This window comes from Sorghum bicolor, chromosome 1, assembly GCF_000003195.3.
Source record: "Sorghum bicolor cultivar BTx623 chromosome 1, Sorghum_bicolor_NCBIv3, whole genome shotgun sequence".
Taxonomy (NCBI): domain Eukaryota; kingdom Viridiplantae; phylum Streptophyta; class Magnoliopsida; order Poales; family Poaceae; genus Sorghum; species Sorghum bicolor.
In genome coordinates, this window is record NC_012870.2 from 72,535,938 (window position 1) to 72,559,701 (window position 23,764).

The 23,764-nt window shown below is 45.6% G+C and overlaps 1 protein-coding gene across 1 annotated transcript; it reads right to left on the reverse strand.

The window, feature by feature from the left end:
* Window positions 5,458–21,484, reverse strand: LOC8085255 (DNA-directed RNA polymerases IV and V subunit 2). Its single transcript, XM_002468182.2, has 8 exons — window positions 21,208–21,484; window positions 19,888–20,478; window positions 13,795–14,001; window positions 10,223–11,103; window positions 9,832–10,123; window positions 8,316–9,260; window positions 7,053–7,324; window positions 5,458–6,353 (listed from the first exon to the last, which is right to left on the reverse strand). The coding sequence occupies exons 2-8, from the start codon at window positions 20,473–20,475 to the stop codon at window positions 5,852–5,854; spliced, it is 3,687 nt and encodes a 1,228-aa protein (XP_002468227.1). The 5' UTR covers window positions 20,476–20,478; window positions 21,208–21,484; the 3' UTR covers window positions 5,458–5,851.

The window sequence follows — 23,764 nt, forward strand, 5'->3', positions numbered from 1 at the left end:
ATGGTACGAAGTCTAATTTTAAATTGTATTACTATACATTCCATGCAATGAGCATGTTTGCTAGTGACTACAAAAATAAATAAATAAAAATCTATAAATCCACCTTTTTGAATGACCTGATATTAAATTTTAGATGACCAAAATTTGTACTCGTCGTATCAACGAGTCCCTTAGCCCCATGCCATCCAAAACTCACTCACACAAAGATGCAAGAATTGTGAAGTTGCTGTTGGATGGGACGTGGGGTGGCCGTGCCAGCTTTTGCCCTCCTATTCTCATCTCTTTCCGTCTGTCATGCATAATGCATCCTGCTCCGCAGTCCTAACGGCATGTGCAACCCTTGCCAAGGATGAACTTGTTGGAATACAGATGTATCCATTTCAATTCATATATGTTAAATGAATTGATGTAAACTTAAAGTTTATATTTCAAAATATGTGACATTCGTTTTGTTAAATACATATCTGTCTCTCTTTTTCACTTCTCTTTAGTTCCTGTGTTCAAACCTAAAAGGTAAAATATTTTGGGACGCAGCGAATAGTTATTTTAGAGCAAGAGAGTACTTATTTCTCTGTCAGGAAAAGAACTCAATTTTAGCATAATATCAAATTAATTAAAATATCAAAGTTTAACCAGTTGTACATAGAAAAAGATATAAATAGCTATGATATCAAATAAAAGTGTTATTAAATTTATTATCAGATATATTATCACCGTATATTTACTTAATGTAAAAAATACTAATACTTTTGTCTATATATTTAGTCATATTGTAGAGCCCTCTAACCTAGAATTTAGGCCAGTATTTTTTTTAACACACATCACATCGAATGTTTGAACGCATGTATAGAATACTAGATATAGACGATAAATATAGCTAAAGATATAGCTAGAAAATAATTTGCGAGATAAATCTTTTAAATCTAATTAGACACTAATTATTAAATAAAACAAAAATAATATAATACTTGCTAAATTTTAACACCTCCAATCAAATACCCTTCGAATAAGAAAGACCGAAAGCGGTAGTAGATTACTGTACATGTCTAGATGTAGGTGTAGCTGGATGCTGCTCCTTGTTGGTCGAAACACGGCTCAAGGCTGCTGCTTGTGCCAGACTTTCATCGACGGACACCAGAGAGAGAGACTAGTGGGGCCGTATCAAACATTTGTTCAAAGCGCAGGACAGCTGCTGCACCTGCACGCAAGCGGCAGTCACTTCGCAAACAGTACCGTCTCTGAGCCGCACTGCAGTGTCGCAAATGCGAACGAACCAACCCATAGAAATCCCTAGTCGTACCAAAGCCAAGTGATGCTACGCCAAAAACAAGCGCTTAGCTCGCATAGGACCGAGCTCAGAAAAGGGCTGGAAAACGACGACCGCGCACTGCAGCTGATACCGATGCGTCGAGGATTCGCTGCTCCAAAAGTTAATTAAAAAAAAAGGAACACTTGCATGCATATAGCCATGGCATGCAAGAAACGAGCTCCTCTGTTTGTTTTTCTGGCCGGCCGGGCGTCGGTCAAACGAACACAGGCGAGGGCAAGGCAGCGCCTGCAGACAGAGAAGGTCTGTGCCGTGTGCTGTGTGCTGTGTGCTGTGTGTGTTGATGTCCTGCTGCCGCTGCCCTGATATATGTTCCCGGAATGATGAGCCAAGGGACCCCCAGCAAACAAAAACCCCTGTGGGCGTGATAAAAGCCAACCAGGGTGGCTTTTGAAGACCTCCCAGCAATTCTGATTCCATGCAGCCTGCTTGGATTTTAGGAGGGAGATCAGAGCACGCAATTGCCAGAGAGAGGAAAGAGCATTTGTCTGCTTCTTTTTCTTGTTATATATATATATATTATATTTAACTAGACATAATAAATAAATAAAATAGTATATCTAGAAAAGTTAAAACATCTTCTAATTTAGAATGGAGGAAGCTAGTCATCATAGAAACATCATTAAATGATCTCTGGAGACAACCCCTCCAATGTAAATAAGAGTATTACATATCTTGATGTTTCTTAGAGCACGACTAAGACTCAACCTCTGTTTCTATATTTATTATCACATCATTTACACAATTAATCTAGCAACATACCGATACATATATCACCTTTGTCCCCAAAATGAATGCACTTCTAGGTTTAGAACTAAAACATACTTTGTTATTTTTTTATCATACTAGTTAAGACAATGTCAAATGACCACACATATACCCACTAGGCTTTCTTTGTAATGTGTGAATTTTTCATGTTGTTTGTGTTTTTCGTATGAGAATGAACTAGTTTCTACAAAATTCCCGTAAAATTCCTATAATTTTTTAGCAGAGTACAATTCCTATATTCCAAAGGGCCCTAAGAGAAAAGAAGTGGAAACATAAACAATAACTACTTGATGTCCTCAATGTACAAACATTATAGCTGCACTGCAAAACAGAGAGAATGACACATAATCATATCTAGCAAAAAGGCACTAAAGTGCAAATGATGAAATAATGAATATACAAACAATAAAGGAAAATCAAAGAGAATGCCATGTATTCCATCTAAAGATGGGAGTTAGAGCCACTTAAAGTAGTTTAGGTCCACATGTACAAGACGCTGTACCTTTTGCGATTCAGTGCGCGCGCTTCATTCAGAAATAATGAATACTCCTGTTTTGCCATAAGAAGTGGTACCTGTACAACAGTTCCTCATTGGAAGAACAGTTGATTATGAGTTCATAACTACCCATTGATTTTACATCTCATGCATATGCACAAGCCGCAGGTACTCGTATATGTTGAAAAGTCCATGGCATTAAACCTCACTTGCCCTTTACAGGTGTGCATATTTAGCATGTTTGGCAAGTGAGTTACTGTATCAGATCATCGTGCTCCTGTAGCCATAAAGCTATCAGTACCTTGCAAACCGAGGCCCACTTCTGCATGCATGCCGATCCTAACCACAAGAGGATTTGATTCGTATTAGATCATGCATGCCCTGCGTACAACGTACAACTGATGAACTGAGAGCGAGAGGGTCCATGCATGCATGCCAAATCAATTGCGTTTGGTTTGCGCTGGTCCTACGCCTCTCATTCTTTCTGATCGCAGCAAAAGTTGCTCGCGCGCGGGATCGAGATAGTCCCTTGATGAGGCTGGGCATGCATGCAACGTCGTCGAGGAGGAGGGGCCCTCCTCCATGGAAAAAGATCATCTCTTGCAAAAAAAGAGGATTGTGCCTAGCTTGTAGGTCTGGGAACTAATTAAGCCACTACAAGTTGCAGCAGGTAATCTAGTTTAAGCATGCACGAGATGGAATAATCTAACGCGTCCTTTCGGCGATGATGGTGTTCGTTTGGTATGGTACTAACAAATCATCGCTTGTCCCTGGCTAGCTAGCTTGCTTCTTTGGGTTCCTAACATGCATTGGCCCCATGGGAGGAGTAGGAGACCCTACCAGATGTTCCCCCTTTTCTACCTTTATCTAGGTTTCCCCATGCCCGACACCTCTTTTCTGGATCACGTTAAAAACAGCCAGAAATTGCAGTGATTGAGTTGGGTGTATGTATGTGCATTCAAGCCTTTTGTACACGGTGGTAAATGAAAGCGAGTGGTTCCCTCAAAAAAAAAAATGAAAGCGAGTGGAAATTCTGTGAATGTCTCGTCGTGCAAGTGCAAGGTGCAATGAGGTTTGGACGTTTGGTCATGTCAATATTAATCAGGATGGGCCATTCAAAGATGTGCCCTCACCGTATGCCTTTATATTCACAGATGTACTACCACGCCTCGTATGACAATATTGCTGCCACTTGGGCTATCGATCGCATCTTTGCCAAAATTTAGTCAGGATGTTTTTAATGTGATGCGATTTGCAGCCAACTAGAGATGAGACTGTTACTGTTACTGTTACTGTTACTCAGTATAGGTTGATTCTCACAAGCCAAGTTCAACAAGGACAAATTCTATAAATTCTCCAATGACAGAAAAACATCTGAATCCAAAATTTGGTAGACTAATCATTGTCGCTAATGATAGCCAATGAATTGTGTTGAATGCGAGACTTATAGAACTCTTGAGAGAGGAGGAACTAAAATGGTACTAAAGGGCAAACGTAAAAAACTTATTAGAAAGAGATGCGAATATGAAATATTTTCGGTTAGTGGCAAATAAGAAGCATATAGGAAAACTCAAATTTTCAAATGAGAACAAGATGATGGTGGTGACCAGTAGGTTTTGACCGAATTATTTTAGAACGCACATTAGATCAAAAATTTACTACGCATGCTGTAAAATTTTTGTAATTTAAGCTCTAGTAATTACTAAGGTTATGGTAAACAAAATGGCTCCCTTGATCAAAGATCCAAAGCATTATAAAGGCACGGTTCCTAATACAATCTATAAACTACTCCCCGCTCTCAAAATTATCTGATGTTTTATATTTGGACTAATTCGTACCAATTTAATTTTAACAAAATTTATAGGAAATAAGGTTTTGTTTGGTTGAACACCGTGTGTGGGAACGGCAACGTAATCAACTCCCACTGGTACCTATTACAGGGAAATGAAAAACGCCTTTGTTTGGTTGGAAGCCACGTAGCTGTGAGGAGAGAAGACGGTTGCGAGGAGAGAAGACGGCTGCAAGGAGAGAAGCGGTAATGAAATTATATTTATATGGCCCAGTAACCGATAGCGCTGTAATCCGTTGCGGGCAAGTGAAAACAAACAGAAAACAAATGGAATCCGATGTCGCTGTGAATTGATAACGGGCAAAAATGGCGGAACCAAACACACCACATCAACGTATAGCCCCAAATAGATATATACAAAAAATATATTTTATGATAAATCTATAATTATTATTTGGTATCACAAACATTGTTCTTTTGTATGAACTTATCAAACTTGAAACATGACATTGGGGAAGTAGCACAATGCTTCTAATGTTTCAGGCCTCCTTTGGATTGCAGAACTTTTTTCGCCCTGAATTCTACGTTTTTTTCTATAAAATTGAACTGATTCATATGAATTACTGTACGGATCCTGCGAAATTCCTATGGGCCCTCAATAATCAGAGTATCGATTCATGATGGCCTAGGAAAGATCGCACTGATCAGCAGTCTACTCCAATTGCAACATTCCCTAGCCCTACCGAGCAATACGGGTGCCACAACTCACGACAGCTGGTCAAGCAGGAGTGGGACGGACCGAAGCTGTGTGTTTGTGTGCGTGGAGCCATGTGGTCAGTGTCAGCTCTCAGCTGCGGCATGTTAAAGCCTAGCCTGTGAAATATTATCGTGTGATGAAAGGGTATCTTGCTCCTCCCTTGTCATCGTATCAATGATCCAATTTGTCTAGCTCACATCATCGATCATCACCGGTGGCAAGGGGTGTGATCCAATAGCAACATTCCCTGATCCATACGGGGCAATACAGGTGCTCCACAAAATCACAATCTTAAAACAAAAAAGCATGCAACAGCGCAATTCAAGCAGCAAACAGGAAACGAGTGTTCATTCACTTGAGCATAGCTTATCACATGAGCAGCAGGGAGAAACAGCATAAACGCTACAGGTTTTCTAGTTTCAACAGAGTTTATTCTCAAAGCAGAGGTAGATCCCCACACCTGCTTGGAGATACCCACCTGCCAGTGCCGTTTCACTACATCACACTCGCCCATCCTTGCTATGCCAGCAGCACACATCGGCAGGAATTTTCACATAGCTGCCAGTACGATATCCTCTATCCTCATAGGGTAACGTTATGTACATAACTGGATGTCTGGATACAATCAGGTCTACAAGTTCTAGCAGACTTCGGTATCAAACTTGAGGCAGATCCCCATGCTGAAGAGTTCCTGGTAGAGGCGTAGAGCAGCTTCTAGCAGACTTCGGTATCAAACTTGAGGCAGATCCCCATGCTGAAGAGTTCCTGGTAGAGCAGCTTTGCGCCATAGGGCACATTGATCCTCACTATGTTCTCCGAAGACTTGCAGAAACCGCAGTAGGGGCCACGGATCTTTTTGCCTCCGGAGACAGACCTCATGACAACATTAGCCACACGCTCGCATGTCTGGCAGATGTGCATCTGGGAGAAGTCACTAAGCATGAAGAGGCGTTCATGCAGGTTGGCAGCTGACCCATGGGCGAGGAGGCAATCACGCTCCATTTCTCCAAACTTAACTCCACCAAACCTTTTCCTGTCGGCAACAGGCTGCCTCGTGAGGGGGTGCACTGGCCCAGTATTACGGAATTTCACCTTATCTTCAGACATATGAATCAGCCTCTGATAAAAGGTGGGGCCCATGAAAATCAAGGATTGCATTCTTTCACCAGTTCGGCCATTTAGTACATTCTCGGTTCCCCATCGTGAATAACCAGCCCTGCAATGCAACAAGATACATAAAATTTTGGAGATCAACTAAACAAATCACAGAAGAAAACAAGTCTAAAACACAAGAAAATAACTAAAATATTCTCATTCTCAGATACATTACATGCAAAGATACTTGATTATCTGGAGTAAGATCCTCACTGATAACATGTTATTAGTGTGTGAGCGCACACAGCTTTATATCTAGTGGTGCCACTATGGATGTCTCGGTTAAGAAAAAGATAAGCATCAACTGATAGTAATACAAGATAAAAGGGGAAGGGGAAGGAAAGTTGTGTGTTTCCACCATTTTGGAGCAAAAGATTACAAAAAGATACATACATGTGAAATTACTGTAAACTAAGAGATACTAGGAACAATGCAGTACATGTTTACTCAAATGACAAATATACAAAATATGAGGTTAGCCACCAGCCATTCTGTGTGTACTTTATTTCCCTACCTTTCTTTTTCTTCTTCTGTATGTGTAATAAGCAGTAAAGTACCAACAGAGTTAAGACTTGAGAGCATAGGGTGCATTAAGGACGTACAAGGTTCTTATAAGATGTACTAATAAGCTTAACAATTATAAAGTTCAACTAAAAGAGGCTAACCCTTTGAAAGGGTCTCATATTTGCTTCGTGTGCAAGGGGCGGGTTACTGAATTAAGGCAAGCAGCTATTCATCCGTTGGAAGAAGAAACACTTACCTGTGCAACTGTTCTGCAATAACATCAACTGATGCTGTGGTGAATGGTGTCGCATATCTCATTGTACCTTTGCAGGCTATTCCCTTCCCCAGAGCAGCTTCAAGCAGCTGTCCAGGAGTTTGACGTGTCGGGAAGGCATGCGGATTTATCACAATATCCGGGACTATACCTTTGTGAGTAAATGGGAAGTTCTCTTGAGATTCTAGAAATCCAACAACACCTTTTTGGCCATGCATGCTGGAAAACTTATCTCCAAGGCAAGGTGTCCGAACCTAAAATTAGAATAGTCACATTAAGTGTTTGAAGAAATCTAATCTAAAGAAATGGAAAAGGGTGAGTTGAGCTGCAGCCTATCTGGGCTCATCCGTTTCGTAAAAGACAAGAACAAGGAGAAGCCAAATTATTATTGTTACTTTTTTGGGGTATGGGGACGTGGGGTGGATCAATGGAATCATGTAAAGTGCTGAACCCCATAAAAAGGTACTACCCCTGTTTCATAACACTTGCTAGCTTTGATTTTCTAATTATCTATACTTTTTTTAGATATATGGTTCAATAGTGTGAAATTACCATTTTTAGAGTTGCCAACAATGGTACCCAAAGAATATATGTACTTAGAAATATTTGCATGTGTCGAAGTTACATCCTAAAAGTTAATAGTGCCAAGTGTTGTAAAAGAAAAGAGGGGTAATAAAGTCAAAACAAGTTTTATTTTAACCATAAAGGATGAAGTAACCCATGAGCGCACACTACGCTTGTCTTTCTTATCATCCATGAGAGACCATGATCTCCTCTTAATTGCATGGCAAGAATATAGGCATAGATAATTCATTAATCTTATTGGGTTAAAAAAGGAATATCAAGAAGGCCAACAATAATTGCTTGAGAGCAAGGTAACTATTGGGTTAAATAACAATGCCAGGCACACAAAACAGGTAACAGGCTTAACTGACAGTAAATGCAGCTACAGATGGTTTCTGTCAATCGGTGGAACAGTCAAGAGAAGAATGCAGCATTCTATTATCAAATAAGGTCCGTACGCTTGCAAGTGAAGCCAGAATTCAAGGAATGTACTAATTGGTTAATTGTTAATACTTCTCTGCTAAGACAAATGTCATTTAGGTCTTGTTTGGATGCACTCGTATCCACCTCATTCCACATGTGTTGAGATAGATTGGGGTGAAAAATTAACTAATTTTCCACATCAATTCATCCCAAGTTCCCAACACATGTGGAATGAGGTGCAGCCAAAAAAGGCCTTACCTGTCTTAGAGTAACCACAGCAAAATTCTTCCCTTCATCATTTGCTGAAAGCAATACTTTCTGAACCATTCCCTTTTCTGTATGCTTCAGCTTAATACTGTGGTCTTCTCCAGATTCTGAGACTTTTCCAATAACGATGTCATTGGTCTGAAGACTTGCACCAATGTAAGGTAAGCCATCATCATCAAGATTGTCAACACGTCCTCTTTTGCTTTCTGTTTTTCCAAAGTCTATCTTTTCCTTCAATTTCAGTCGTTTGGTTCCATCCTTGTTTTCTACATCTGCCTTATAGCTCCTGAGGTGTTCAGTCCTAAACATACCTCGTTCAAGAGAAGCCCTATTCATAACCAGGGAATCCTCTTGGTTAAACCCCTGATGAACATTGACTGCTACAATTGCATTTTGTCCATTGAAGTATTCTGGTCTCATGAAGTCATCTTTTCTTCCAAAAGTAGTATAATCTGATCTGCCAAGACAGTCGGCTATAACTGTTTTGAAAAGAGGCCTCTGAGGATAATATAGTTGATGAGAAAGAGTATCAACTCTGATGTGTGGATTTGTCGTTGAGTAACCAATAGCTTGTTGTGAGTGTTTTTCAGATTGGTATAATACCCTCCGAGCAAAATTATGGTTTGCAAAAGGAATGATACCGCAGCTTAATCCCAGAAGAAAGGAAGGATCCAGTTCACAGTGAGTATAACTAGATATCGCTCCTTCACTCTCAAACAAATGCCTGATTCCCCACGCACATTGTATATCTTCCTCCTCTTCAACACCAATGAACTCAATTATTTCCTGTTGCATTAATTCCTGGAAAGAGAATGAGCGCCCCTTTGGTTTTCTGATTTTTTTAAGATTCTCAACCACAAGAAGGGGTCTGAGGATTCGTCCAGCATCAGAAAACACACGAACCTCCTTGTGGTGCTTGTCCCTTTTAATTTCAACCTAATAAGATGAAACGAGAAACATAAGAAACATTATAAAGAACATCTTGATGTGGAATATTAGTATGCAGTACTGACAAAGGTGTCAACAACTAAAAGCAACCAACATCCTCACATTTATGCATTGAGAAAAGGATACCTAAAATTACATGACACAAACACAGCAGTCGAGATAGGCAGGAAATGCTCAGTAGTTAACAGAAACAGAAAAGAAAGACAACACAATTTGGGAAATTGATAATAAACAAACTAATATAGGTCACTTCAAAGGAAATGATTTTAACCTATTTATACTCACTCATTAACCAAATTGCAAAAAACATTTATCCTCAAAAATAGGTAATAGATATAAGACAGAGCATCAAGATTGAAAAGGAGCCAAGGAAAACCATTATTATTCAAGCAGGCGTAAAGATGAAATTTTACTTTTCTAAAATCAATGACAGGACATTGTGACTCTTCTAAAAAAATAAAACACTACACATATATGTAAACCTGCACACCAAGCATCTTAGTAAAGGTTGTAAATAAGTTAAAGCAGAAAGTGACCAGCCATGGGAAAGATAGGGAACCTGAGGATCAATCAGACTGCTGCGTCTCATGCACCTCAATCGAAATACAAATGAAGCTGAATCTTTACAAGATCCCACCCAATTGCCATTCAAAAAGATCTTATCCATTCTTTGAATGTGCTCAGTAGGAATGTCATTCAGCTTACTCATTCCACAAGAAATGAAGCTCTCAATCAAGGGCTGCACCACCCTTGAGCTAACAATAGCAGTAACAGCTAGATTTTTCACAAGTCCACAGTTTTCACCATCCGGAGTGGACATAAAACACAGCTTTCCCCAATACGATGGATTCCTGTATGTAGGGATTTAGTTTGAAGTCACTCAATGTTAGGAGATACAAAAGCACAAGATGGACATGCAATACTTGGTTGATGAAAAATAAATTACTTACGGATATCTTGCATCACCAGCTTTCCCAGCATAAGCAACCCGCTGCCGGGTTTTCCTCAAGTCAGACATCATTTGAAGAGGATTAGTTCTCCTTAGAGTCGCAACAATTCCTGAGCACCGTTCAGCTCTTTTGTAGGGATGGCACCAAGAACCAGTGGAAAAGGCACGACTTAGACCATTAGTAACAATCGATGCATCTATATAGCGTTCAAGATCTTGTAACTCACGGTCACTATTCAAATCTCTTTGAATGGCCTTAACCATGCGCTTCTCTGCCAGCCTAAGATGTGCCCTAAGTTCCCTTCCAAGCAATTCACCAGGTAGGTCCAGCCTCTTGTTCCTGAAATCATCCTTATTATCACATTTACGCTTCCCAGTAAAAGCCATTAGCAGACATTTCACCATGTACCCTAAGAAAAGTGCTTTGTTTCTATTTCCACTAATATCAGGAAAGAGAAACCTAGCAATATAGTCATCAAAGGACTCCGCTGGAGGAAATCTCGAACTTTTTACCAACTCATCAACATATTGACGAGCTTTATCTGATTTACGAAACCCTTCACACAATTCATCAGATTCTTTGATAGTTGCAGATATTGTGTTGATAACAGAAGCATCGCAATCTTGCATATCTATCACATCAAAGGCTTCCTTATCTGATGATATTCCAAGTGCAAAGAACAACAACCAAACTGGCATTGTCGCATACAAAAAGGAAATGGAAATGATTTTGCTCCCACTGAAATCTTCACTCCTTGTAGATTCAACTAGTTTAATATATATACGTCTACGCTTCATTTCAGACATAAAAGAGATCATCCAGCAAGGACGGTCAATAATCCAGAGCCTCTTTAGACATCTTAGCTCTTGAGCAATGAATACCTGCAGGTATGACAACAATAGAAACATAATGAAAGAAAAATACTATATGTGATTCAAAGGGCATTCTCTTTGCAGTAAAAAGGCTACAACGCAGATAGTCACACCCAAAAGGAAACTCCAAATGAACTTAGCAAATAATCGGGTATCTGAAATAGTGAAATCATGAAATGGTATCTGAGTATGTCATCAGCAGATCGTCAGCATTCCTGTAAATAATTATCACGGGAACTTTGAAGTCTATTAGAATCTCCAAGATATGACTAAATAACACACTACAGCTCATTTAGACCCTGTGTTGCATGGATACGTGACTGAGGGTTCGTAACATGTATCGGATACGCACGCGACCGATATCTGCAGAGTATCCAATTTTTTATTATTTTCGTGATTATTGAGTACGTGGCCCGATACGTATGCATGTTGGATATGAACCAGCCCAACAACAAGCAATGCTATCTCCAAATGCCCCCGACGCTGGAACGCCCGCAACCTCGCGCCGCCTCCCAGAAACTCAGGCGGTGACGCATGCCTCGTCCCGCTCGCCGGCCGCCGGCGACGAGTCTCCGCCTCCGCGACATCGATCCATCAACCCTCCTTCTCCCATGACGGCCGTGAGTTCATCCCCTTCCCTGTTCTCACTTCTCAATCTACTCTATTGTTGCTTGATTTCTTTGCTCCCCACTGAGGCATCTGTCAAGAAGAATTGATGCATACAAGACAGTGGGATGTGGGAGGAGATTCTTTTGATTCACTTGGTGCCTTGATGGTATTGGCATTCTCGAAGTGGCTGACCTCTCCCCCTTGATGAGCCTGAATTGCAAGCTGTGCCTTTTGGTTTGGGTGATCTGTGGCATGATATTGTGGATGAGAATGAAACAAATGAGGAAACAGGAACTTGATGCGAGCCTGAATTGCAAGCCTGGATGCCTTTTATTACTCTCCTATATTTCAGACTACTATATTTGAGAATTTGAGAGTTGAGACTTGAGACCTGCTATTCTGTAATAATAGAACTTAAGTATTTAAGTAGATTGCAATGTTTTATTGTTTTATCAATTTTAATGCGTTATTATCTTTTTTATTTTTAAATAGTAAAACGTATCCACGTATTGGATTTTTTTCAGGAAATTGCCGTATCCATATCCTTCTGATACCGATACACATATCGTATCCGTGCTGCATAGTTTAGACCTGTGTTGCGTGGATATGTGTGATGGGCAGTGTATCCCTTATCAGATACGTATCTGATACGGATCATAGTCACATAAAACGGGTTCATCACCTTTGACCCTTGACCCGCGTTCGTCGACCCTGGCCTGGGTTCACGGGTTCATTTTCGACCCAAAGTGTAAAAATCTCTCGCAACTCGCAAGTATCGTACCATGTACCTCGACCCCATCGACCTAGAAACTTTGTGACTATGATACGGATATGCGAAGGATATGGCTCCAATACGTATCGGCAGCATATTGGAAATAAAATAAATTCAACAAATGTTGATACGCACCAGCAATACGTAACCTCCGACACTCCATCCTATCCACTCCCGCACTGTTCTGTCTCATTCGCTGCATCGTGCCGCTGCCCGCACACCCGTGCACCGGTGAATCAACATAGCACGGACAAGCACTCCTACCCGCTGGCTGCCAGCAACGAGCCTCCGCCACACTAGCGACACACCTCCGCTGCCACCGATAAGCTCCGCCATGCCCGCATTGCAGTTGCAGCACACACAAGGGCAGCACAGACGACGACCCCAGCCCACCGATCACGAACCTCCACCATCCCCCCCCCCCCCACCTCGGCAGCATGCACAGGCCCCTAGCAGCAATTCAGTGACAAGCCAACGACAACCCTCTTGTTGGCTTTCTATTCTCGATTTAGTCATGTTCTTCGGTTCTTGACCTCTGTTGATTTTCCTTGTTCACCTTCCTGATCTAGCGCACTCTGTTGTGTTTTCTCCACAATTTTTCCCAGCCGCAACAAGATGGCAAATGGCATCACCCATCACCAACAAATTCGAGTAGTACTGGTGCTAGTGCTTTGTTCTATACTTCTATGCCAATGACGCCAATGACCAAGGCCAGAGCTCATACATTGAACTTCTATGTTTTACTACAGTGATTTATGAACTTCTTTATTTGGAAATTAGTGAATGCAGACGCTTATCTGGACTTTTGGTTGATTCAAAAATTGGAAAAGAGGAAAACACCAATATTGCAGGGTAATGTCGAACACTCGAACTTTCTTTTGGCGCTATTGCTTTTATAATTTAATGTTTTATTATTTATTTAATTAAAAATCATAAAATGTATCCGTGTATCGGATTTTTTTTAGACAAATGCAGTATCCGCACATCCGTATCTGCCTCTTGCTGCATAGGTTTAGACTTATATATATAGCTTAAACACAAGAAGCTAGCATATGGCACCAGGAGGAGACCACCTCAAATGACTGTTGTGCCAAAGTTTTCTTCGATACGATAGATTGTCGTGTTTATATAGCTACAATCATATTTAGACATTTTTCTCCCTCTTATGAGCTACCAGTAATGCACATTACACAAATTTGCTGACTGGGTTCTAAGAAAGCTCACAGCCCAAATAGTCCCAGCAACAAAAGGACACTTGAAAGCTAATAATTAAATCATCCTACATAATACATTAACAACAGATATCATAGAGTTATTACCTTCTCCATTCCCTTGACCAAAAAGTATCCACCTGCATCGAACAAGCACTCGCTTTCCTTGAGACTATGCAACAAACATAAGTTTGATTTCACCATAACCGGAAGGAGGCCAATAAATATCCAATGAGTTTCATTCATGAAGTCCCTTTTTTGAACAAAACCATCATTTCCTGTTTTAGATTTGTCACTTTTCTCCAAAGAATAAACCTGGTACAATGAAAAATAACAGATAATCAGGTGACCATAAAACCTAAGCAAATGGGAGTAACATTATGACACCAAAACAAGTACCAAGGTGACTACATGTCTCCAGCTTCATCATACATAAGGAATAAGTAAATGTAATAGACTCTTCAAATGGAATCCAGCAAATGGAGAAAACAAGAATAACTATAGTGCTGATGACTGATGGATGTCCTCAAAACACCAATCACCCATCCAGTCCTAGGCTGCTTTATTTAACATTCAATCATTTAGAACTATGCTATACTGATTACTGATTAGGGTGCAAGGGAAATTCAAGCAAATGAAATGCAGGCACGTCAATATTGTAAGATATAATCTGCTGTCCCTCTTGTACTTTTGTCCTGCATTCGGCAGGTTCAAGTGGTCAGCTCTTGGCTGCCACTGTAGAAGTATGGCAATAGGCCATTTAGTCTTCCATAGTTGGTAGAAGTACACCAGCTAGAGTAGTGGGCTGGTTTAGGCTGGTACAAGAGTAGGAATTGGCTGAGATAAGCCATGTAGTGTAGTTGTTGGAGTGGTGTAGTCACCATCCAAGTAGTGTACCAGCAGGTACATAGCTTGTGTATATATACCCTACCTATTGCAATGGAAAAACTCAGTTCATTGCCACTCATTCAGTTCTCCAGTTTTCAGTTCAAGTCTGAAAGCTGAGTGTGTGTGTGCTGCGTGAGTGAGTGAGGGAGCTCAGGGCTCTTCCTCTTCCTTGGAGCAGGGGTGAGGGAGAGGGAAGGTGAGCAGGGCCTGCTCACCTGGTGCTTGTGTGCAGGTGCCAACAATTGGTATCGGAGCAGTACAAGCCGTGTGCTAGGTCCATCGACCAGCAATGGCGGAGGATGCGGGCCGGAATGGTGGCGGGGAGGGCGCAGAGCGTCAGCTCCAGCCGGCGCCACCGCAGGTGGAGGTGCGCGTGGTGAAGGAGTTCGGTGGCAGCGGCTCTTGGCCCATGCTCACCCGCACCAACTACGGTGAGTGGGCGATGCAGATGAAGTGGAAGCTGCGCGCGCGGAAGTGGTGGCGGGCGATTGAGGAGGATGACCGCACTGAGGACGCCCAGGTGGGAGTCATGGAGGCGCTCATGGCCTCGACGCCGGCGGAATACCACGAGGCGCTGGGCGCCAAGGAGACCGCGAAGCAGGCCTGGGAGATGCTGGAGTCGCTGCGTGTCGGCTCGGACCGAGCCAAGCGGGCAAGAATCCAGCAGCTCCGCAGGGAGCTCAACGACATTAAGTTCAAGCCCGGAGAATCGGTGGAGGAGTTCACTCTTCGTCTTCAATCCCTGGCCACGCAACTGGCCACCTACGGGAAGAAGGTGGACGACGAGGACCTCGTCACCAAGCTGCTGCGCACCGTGCCGGCAAAGTATTCGCAGCTCGCCATGTCCATAGAGACGATGTTGGACATCTCCACATTGTCTCTGGAGGACGTGGCTGGGCAGCTGCGAGTAGCGGAGAGCCGCATCACGCCGGCACCAGAGAAGGAGAAGCCCAAGCTACTCCTGACGGAAGAGGAGTGGACCGCGCGCATGAAGGACAAGCGCCGGACCGGGGAAGGCTCCACCAGCCGCGGCGGAGATGGCGCCAAGGGGCGCGGGAAGCCGCCGGCGGACAAGAAGAAGAAGAAAAGGAACGCCGACCCCAACGCCTGCAGGCGCTGCGGGAAGGTGGGGCACTGGGCACGAGAATGCCCGGAGAAGAAGCCGGAGAAGAAGGAGGAGGCCCACTTGGCTCGGGACGACAGCGACGACGAGTGCGCTCTGTTGATGGGGGAGTGTTGCGCGCTGCAGGAAGGCGAAGCAGGGGAGGCGGAGGCGAAGCAGGGGACTGCGCCGCAGGCCGTCGAACTTGACGAGTCTCGCGCGCGTGTCCTCCTGGGAGCGGACGGCGAAGAGCTGGAGCAGAGGTGGTACCTCGACTCAGGCGCGAGCAACCATATGACAGGAAGCCGCGCTGTTTTCTCCGAACTTGATGAAGAAACCACCGGGAGCGTCAAGTTCGGCGATGGCTCCCGGGTGGCAATCCGCGGCCGAGGCACTGTCCTGTTCCGGTGTCGGAACGGAGAACATCGGGCGCTGACAGATGTCTACTGGATCCGAAGACAAGCATCATCAGCCTCGGGCAGTTGGACGAGCGAGGCGCAGAGGTGGTGATCAAGGGCGGAGTGCTGCGGATCCGTGACCAAGACCGGCGGTTGCTGGCCAAGGTCACAAGGTCGAAGAACCGGCTGTTTCTGCTGGATCTTAAGGTCGAGCAGCCAGTGTGCCTGGCGGCACAGTGCACGGAGGAGTCGTGGCTATGGCATGGCCGGCTCGGGCATTTGAACTTCGACGCACTGAGCAGACTGGCGGCAATGGTGAGGGGGATGCCCAAGATCCAACACGCCAGCGAGCTTTGTGACAGCTGCCTGGTGGGGAAGCAGAGGAGACTGCCGTTCCCCAAGGAGGCGAAGTACCGCGCCAAGGAGAAGCTTGAGCTGGTTCATGGTGACCTATGCGGGCCTATCACCCCGGCCACGCATGGAGGGCGGAGGTATTTCCTCCTGCTGGTGGATGACTACGGTCGCTACATGTGGTTGCGGCTCCTGACCAGTAAGAGCGAAGCAGCAGAAGCCATCAAGCAACTCAAGGCGAAGGTTGAGGCAGAGTCTGGGAGGAGACTGCGGGTGTTGCGAACGTACCGTGGAGGGGAGTTCACGGCGGTGGAGTTCGCCACCTACTGCGCGGAGGAGGGAGTGGAGCGCCATCTCACGGCGCCCTACTCACCTCAGCAAAACGGCGTGGTGGAACGCCGGAATCAATCCATCGTCGGGATGGCGAGGTGCATGCTGAAGGCCAAGGGAATGCCGGGGGCGTTCTGGGGAGAGGCAGTGAGCACGGCGGTGTTCATTCTCAACAGAGCACCGACGAAGGCGCTGAGCGGGAAGACACCGTTCGAAGCTTGGCATGGCCGCAAGCCGAGCGTGGCATTCATGCGCACGTTTGGGTGCATTGGGCATGTGAAGAACACCAAGCCCGGCCTCACCAAGCTTGAAGACCGGAGCACGAAGATGGTGTTCCTCGGCTACGAGGAAGGATCAAAAGCCTACATGCTCTACGATCCAGTCACCGGGAGGGTGACAGTGTCCCGCGACGTCGTGTTTGATGAAGCGGGGAAGTGGAGGTGGGAGGAGGAAGACTTGGCGGGAGAAGAGGGCGCGCTCGGGATCGGTGGGACCTTCACCGTCGAGCAACTGGTTATCACCAGTCAAGTCCACGCACCAACCGGAGTCGTGGAGGAAGCAGCAGCCCCTGGAGCAGGGGAAGCAGGGGGCGAGGCGCCAGCAGCAGGGGAAGCTGAGCCGCCCAGCCCCACCACGACGGGCGGCACCCCGCCTCAACAGAGGACTCCGACCACGGCTCAAGTGGAGTATGCCACTCCACCACCAGACGTCACCGAATTCGTGGACGCCTTCCACGACGGCGAGGAGGTACGATTTCGTCGTGTGGACAATGTTATCGGTGATGCAGCAACTCCGGGACTGGCAGCACGGCTGCTGGGCGAAGAGGAGGAGCTCATGATGCTGAGCACAGAAGAGCCGGCCACCTTCGCTGCAGCAGAGCGCGAGCCGGAGTGGCGGCGCGCTATGCTGGAGGAGATGCGGCAGATCGAGGCAAATCGGACCTGGGAGTTGGTCGATCCACCGGCTGGATGCCGGCCGATTGGACTCAAATGGGTCTACAAGGTGAAGAAGGACGAGCACGGCGCGGTGGTGAAGCACAAGGCGCGGCTCGTCGCTCGGGGGTTCGTGCAGCGAGAAGGGATCGATTTCGAGGAGGTGTTCGCGCCAGTGGCGCGCATGGAGTCGGTGCGACTCGTCCTGGCCATGGCGGCGGCCAAGGACTGGGCTGTTCACCACCTCGACGTCAAATCCGCCTTTCTCAACGGCGACTTGACGGAGGAGGTCTTCGTCAAGCAGGCCCCAGGTTTCATCGCACAGGGGGCTGAGCACAAGGTGCTCCGCCTCAGGAAGGCGCTCTACGGCTTGCGGCAGGCGCCGCGAGCGTGGAACTCCAAGCTCGACGCCACCATGGCAGAGCTCGGGTTCACGCGGTGTGCAACAGAGCATGCCCTGTACACCCGCCGACGGGGGAAGGAAGAACTCGTCGTCGGGGTGTACGTGGATGACTTAATCGTCACCGGTGCGCGGGAGAGGGACATCTCATCGTTCAAAACCGAGATGGCGGCAAAGTTCCAGATGACCGATCTCGGTGCGCTGAGCTACTACCTCGGCATCGAGGTGAAGCAGGGAGGCAAGGCAGTCACGCTGGGGCAGCGTGCCTACGCGCGCAAGGTGCTGGAGCGGGCGGGCATGGAGAATTGCAGGCCTGCGGCGACTCCGATGGAGGAGCGGATCAAGCTGTCGAAGCAGAGCACGGCGGAGAAGGTGGACGCAACGCGCTACCGGAGCATCGTCGGCGGGCTGCGCTGGCTCACCCATACTCGGCCGGACATCGCGTTCGCGGTCGGGTATGTAAGCCGGTTCATGGAGGACCCGCGGGAGGATCACTGGATGGCAGTCAAGCGGGTGCTGCGCTACATCCAGGGGACGATGGACCAGGCTCTCGTCTTCCCGAAAGGCGGGGGGTCTGGTGGAGGCGGGCTGGAGCTCGCGGCTTACAGCGACGCGGACATGGCAGGAGATGTCGATGGACGGCGCAGCACCTCAGGCGTGTTGATCCTCCTCGGCGCGGCACCTGTCGCCTGGCAATCGCTGAAGCAGAAGACGGTGGCTCTGTCGACTTGCGAGGCAGAATATGTCGCTGCAGCCACCGCGGCATGCCAGTTGGTGTGGATGCGCCGGCTGCTGGGGGAGCTCACAGGCATTGAGCCCCGGCCGCCTGTGCTCAAAGTGGACAATCAGCCAGCAATAGCGCTGGCAAAGAATCCTGTTCTCCACGACCGAAGCAAACACATCGATGTGAAGTTCCACTTCCTACGAGATTGCGTCGAGGAGAAGCAGATTGTCATCGAGTTTGTTGAGACTGGTCGACAACTCGCTGACATCTTCACTAAGCCAGTTGGGCGACTTCGGTTCTTGGAGCTAAGGAGCAAGATTGGCATGGTGGAGGTCAAGAGTACACAGCAGGATTAGGGGAAGATTGTAAGATATAATCTGCTGTCCCTCTTGTACTTTTGTCCTGCATTCGGCAGGTTCAAGTGGTCAGCTCTTGGCTGCCACTGTAGAAGTATGGCGATAGGCCATTTAGTCTTCCATAGTTGGTAGAAGTACACCAGCTAGAGTAGTGGGCTGGTTTAGGCTGGTACAAGAGTAGGAATTGGCTGAGATAAGCCATGTAGTGTAGTTGTTGGAGTGGTGTAGTCACCATCCAAGTAGTGTACCAGCAGGTACATAGCTTGTGTATATATACCCTACCTATTGCAATGGAAAAACTCAGTTCATTGCCACTCATTCAGTTCTCCAGTTTTCAGTTCAAGTCTGAAAGCTGAGTGTGTGTGTGCTGCGTGAGTGAGTGAGGGAGCTCAGGGCTCTTCCTCTTCCTTGGAGCAGGGGTGAGGGAGAGGGAAGGTGAGCAGGGCCTGCTCACCTGGTGCTTGTGTGCAGGTGCCAACAAATATTGCTCGGTGGCCAAGGCATTGGTTTATGGGTTTAGCTTATAACAAAAGGACTGAATTTTGTGTTGTCTACAATAAATAACATGGGGTCATGCCATTCATATTCAAGCATTCTTGTAAACCTTTTTTCCTCGTCACTGATTTTATAGTTCACCCAGGTGGCATGTTTTCTTAGGAAAACCATGGCATATATAAAGAACAAGTAATGGGCATGTAAAAGAATGAAAATAGTCAGGACCTGAATATTCACTTCTACTATAAGTCTTGAAGCATATGTCATATTCTGGAGACGAGCATGCCAAGGCTTAAAATCAACAGAACCTTCATCCTTGCCAGTCCAAAACACAGGCTTTTCAAGCTTCACTCTCCCAAACTTGATGATGGCATGCTTCCAGCCACCTGATCCTTTCTTTGAAGGATCATAGCCAGGTTCAACAATCACTTCCCCCAGCGAATCAAAAAGCTCCTGAAGCCCATGCGAGACAAAGTCATTGTAGGAATTTATCTGATGGCTAATCAGACCAACTTCATCAAAGAAGGACCTTGATGCTTCTTTGCAAAACTTCTCTAGGCTTTCCACACTCAGGTCAATTGGAGCATTGGAATATGGCTCAGAAGACTTTCCATTAACATCATCATTGAGGGATGGTTTTCCCTTAGTATCCACATCCATAGATGACTGGCCTTCATCGACATCTACAGGAGAATCCCTGTTTCCATCCATGCTATGGGATTTTCCCGCTCCATTGTCATCCAACACCATAGCTTCTGGTTCAGAATCAGAGCCATTTGATTGTTGCCCACCGTCCTTCTGTAGCTCTTCCATTCCCTATCAAGTATCACAGAATCACCAAATTAGTCAGTTGGAAACTAATCGTCTCAATAGACAGACTGACAGAGTGGACTGTTAAGATCATGAAACCAGAACCAGTAAGGCATTAATGATCTATGAAAAATATAGTCGTGAGGCACAAGGGGAATTAGCATACATGAAGCATCTTTCCAGAAAGTTGTGTGCATCAACCTTAGGATGGTGTTAAATCATTTATACATCTCAGAGTATACAGTGAGTTGCATAAAAACGAAGGAGCAAATGATAGCGCATATCAGAGAAATCCAAGCAGAAAACACTGATATACAAACTTCAGCCTATCACTTGACAAACTGAAGAAACTGGGCAATTGTCACACATAAGACGTCAGCACAAGGCTGAATGATTCTTATTTTCACAGTAAGTTCCGACTGACGAGTCATCAAAAGACACCAGGGGGATGAAATGAAACTGAAATAGGGGGCACAGGGATTCAACTGAACCCTAAAAAATCATGGAAAATAAACTGCATTCGTCCTTTGTAGGCTCTCAGAATGGGCGGACCCAGTAAAGGACATGGGTGTACACATGTACACCCAATAATTTTTGCAAAACAATCGAAGTTGGTAGTCATAATACAAGCATATACACCTGTAATAAGATTCAGATCCCGATTACGAATAGTATGCTAGGGTTTGGGCGCACGGCTTCGCGCAGCAGGAAGGGAGGACCAAGGGGAAGGAAAACCTGGTGTTGCTCTTGCTCGTCTCCGGCCAAGGTGGCGAGTGGCGAAGTAGGACAGCAGCGACGGTCGCGCGGACACCGGGGCTGCAGAGGGCGGACGCCGCGCCAGAGCTGGTCGCGAGGACGCTGGGCCCCAGGTGCTGCTCGACCGAGCGCAGTCTCCTCTCCGGCGAGCGGATGGAGGAGATCGGCCGCGGGCGAGACGAGTTCAGGCGGCGGGCGTTTTCGAGATGATGAGTGTGGATATACGAGACCCGCGCCACTAAACCTGTGCCTGCTGCATCCTGCTGCATAGGGAGACCCACCCAGCCACGAACCTGTGCCTGCACAACCTCTATCCTGACTCGATGACGAAACCGTATCGTGTAATCCCACAAATTGAAATAATAAAGCCTTGTTTACTTCCCCAAAAAAATTATAAAATTTTTAAGATTTTCTGTCATATCAAATCTTGCGGCATTAAATATAAATTAAAAAATAACTAGTTACACATTTTATCTGTAATCAGCGAGACGAATCTTTTGAGTTTAGTTAGTTCATAATTAGACAATATTTATCAAATACAAACGAAAATGTTATAGTGTTTATTTTGCAAAAAGAATTTGTAACTAAACAAGGCCAAGGCCTAACTGGCACTTTCCGTTTGAGTAGACTGGCAACGCGTGATGATAAATGAACACATCAAAATGTTGCTAAGAGTACACTCTTGAGAGGTGAAAATAAGGCTTTGTTTAATTCCAAAAATTTTTGCAAAATATAAATAGTAGCACTTTCGTTTGTATTTGATAAATATTGTCTAATTATAGACTAACTAGGGTCAAAAGATTCGTCTTGTCAATTTCGACAAAACTGTGAAATTAGTTTTTATTTTTATCTATATTTATTACTCCATACATACGTCTAAAGATTCGATGTGACGAGGAATCTGAAAGATTTTACAAAATTTTTAGGGAACTAAACAAGGCCTAACACTAGCAGTCAACCTGGCGGCCGTACATCTCCCGGGATCGATTTTCAGTACCTGCATTGCATGAGTGATGAGCCAGCAACGCTCGAGTCATCATCACCTGCAACGCAACTGCAAGTCTCCAACGGCTTCTCTTGCCCACCATGCACAAACACCTCGCATCGCACACGCCCCCACAGCGTCGCACGCACCGGCTGACAGCGACGGCGGATTCGGTGCCCACCCAGCACGTACGTTGCTGTTAGACGACGCCGAAACCAACTGGCTCGGGCCTCGGTTCCGGGCGGGCGCGGCGCGGTCACGCCGGCACGGCACCACGCGCGCCCCGTCGCCCCGTGACTACGCCCGGGCCGCCGCGGCCGCGCACCGCCTGCTCGTACGCTGCGTCCGCAGGTGCGTATGCATGCAGAAAGTGAAAGGGCTCAAGAACCATGCGTGCGTCGTCGATCGTACGTACAGGAGACGCTCGTGCTTTTGCCTTGGTCACGGTCCATGATCTCGTCCAGGACTCCTGGTAGCGTGCATGTGGTGTGCGGTCGCAGCTCCGCGCTATGCACTCTGTCGCGGTGCGCCGTTCTGCGTCGGCTGCCAGTGTCCATGGTGGACACAGGACACTGCGCGGCCAAGGCCCAAGGGGTCTCAGGCCTCAGGCTCACGGGAACTGTGCGGATATGCTGACGCCGGCTGTGGCGCGTGTGGCTGCCAATTTTGTGACCCTATGGTATGCGTGCATCGAGAGTTCTCAAAGCAGTACGTACCTTTCTTCTGGAAAAAAAAACGATGCAGGATCTCATGCTGTCACGCAGGCACGCAGCAAGTACGCGGATTTGTGTTTTGTCCTAGGCCTTGTTTAGTTCCAAAAAATTTTTGAGAAATCGTCATTGTAGCACTTTTGTTTGTATTTGATAAATATTGTCTAATCATGGACTAACTAGGTTCAAAAGATTCGTCTCGTCAATTTCGACCAAACTGTGCAATTAGTTTTTATTTTCATCTATATTTAATACTCCATGCATACGTTTAAAGATTTGATGTGACGAGGAATACGAAAAATTTAGGCCTTGTTTAGTTCGCAAAAATTTTCAAGATTCCCCGTCACATCGAATCTTTGGTCGCATGCATGGAACATTAAATATAGACAAAAATAAAAACTAACTGCACAGTTTATCTGTAATTTGTGAGATGAATCTTTTGAGTCTAATTACTCCGTGATTGGACAATGTTTGTCAAATAAAAACGAAATGCTACAGTAGCCAAAAATAAAAATTTTTGCAAACTAAACAAGGCCAAAAATTTTCTTGGAACTAAACAAGGCTCTAGTAAATCCAAAAACTATTGTTAAATTTGTTTCCTTTTAGTACAACATTCGCAACCCGCATTGACTCTGCGCTCTTTCTGACGACTGCTGTTTTTTTTATCAGATGGTGCGGTGCAACCTGACATACAGACATTTGTTGTGTACGCTCTACGGCATGGTGACAGGAAGGAAATGGTATAAAAGCTTCAGAAGAAGCTACCTTATGATTCGTATTCCTATCGTATAGCCCCCGTACTCCTCCATCACGTTCGGTGCGGTGTGTTACGAACCAGCAA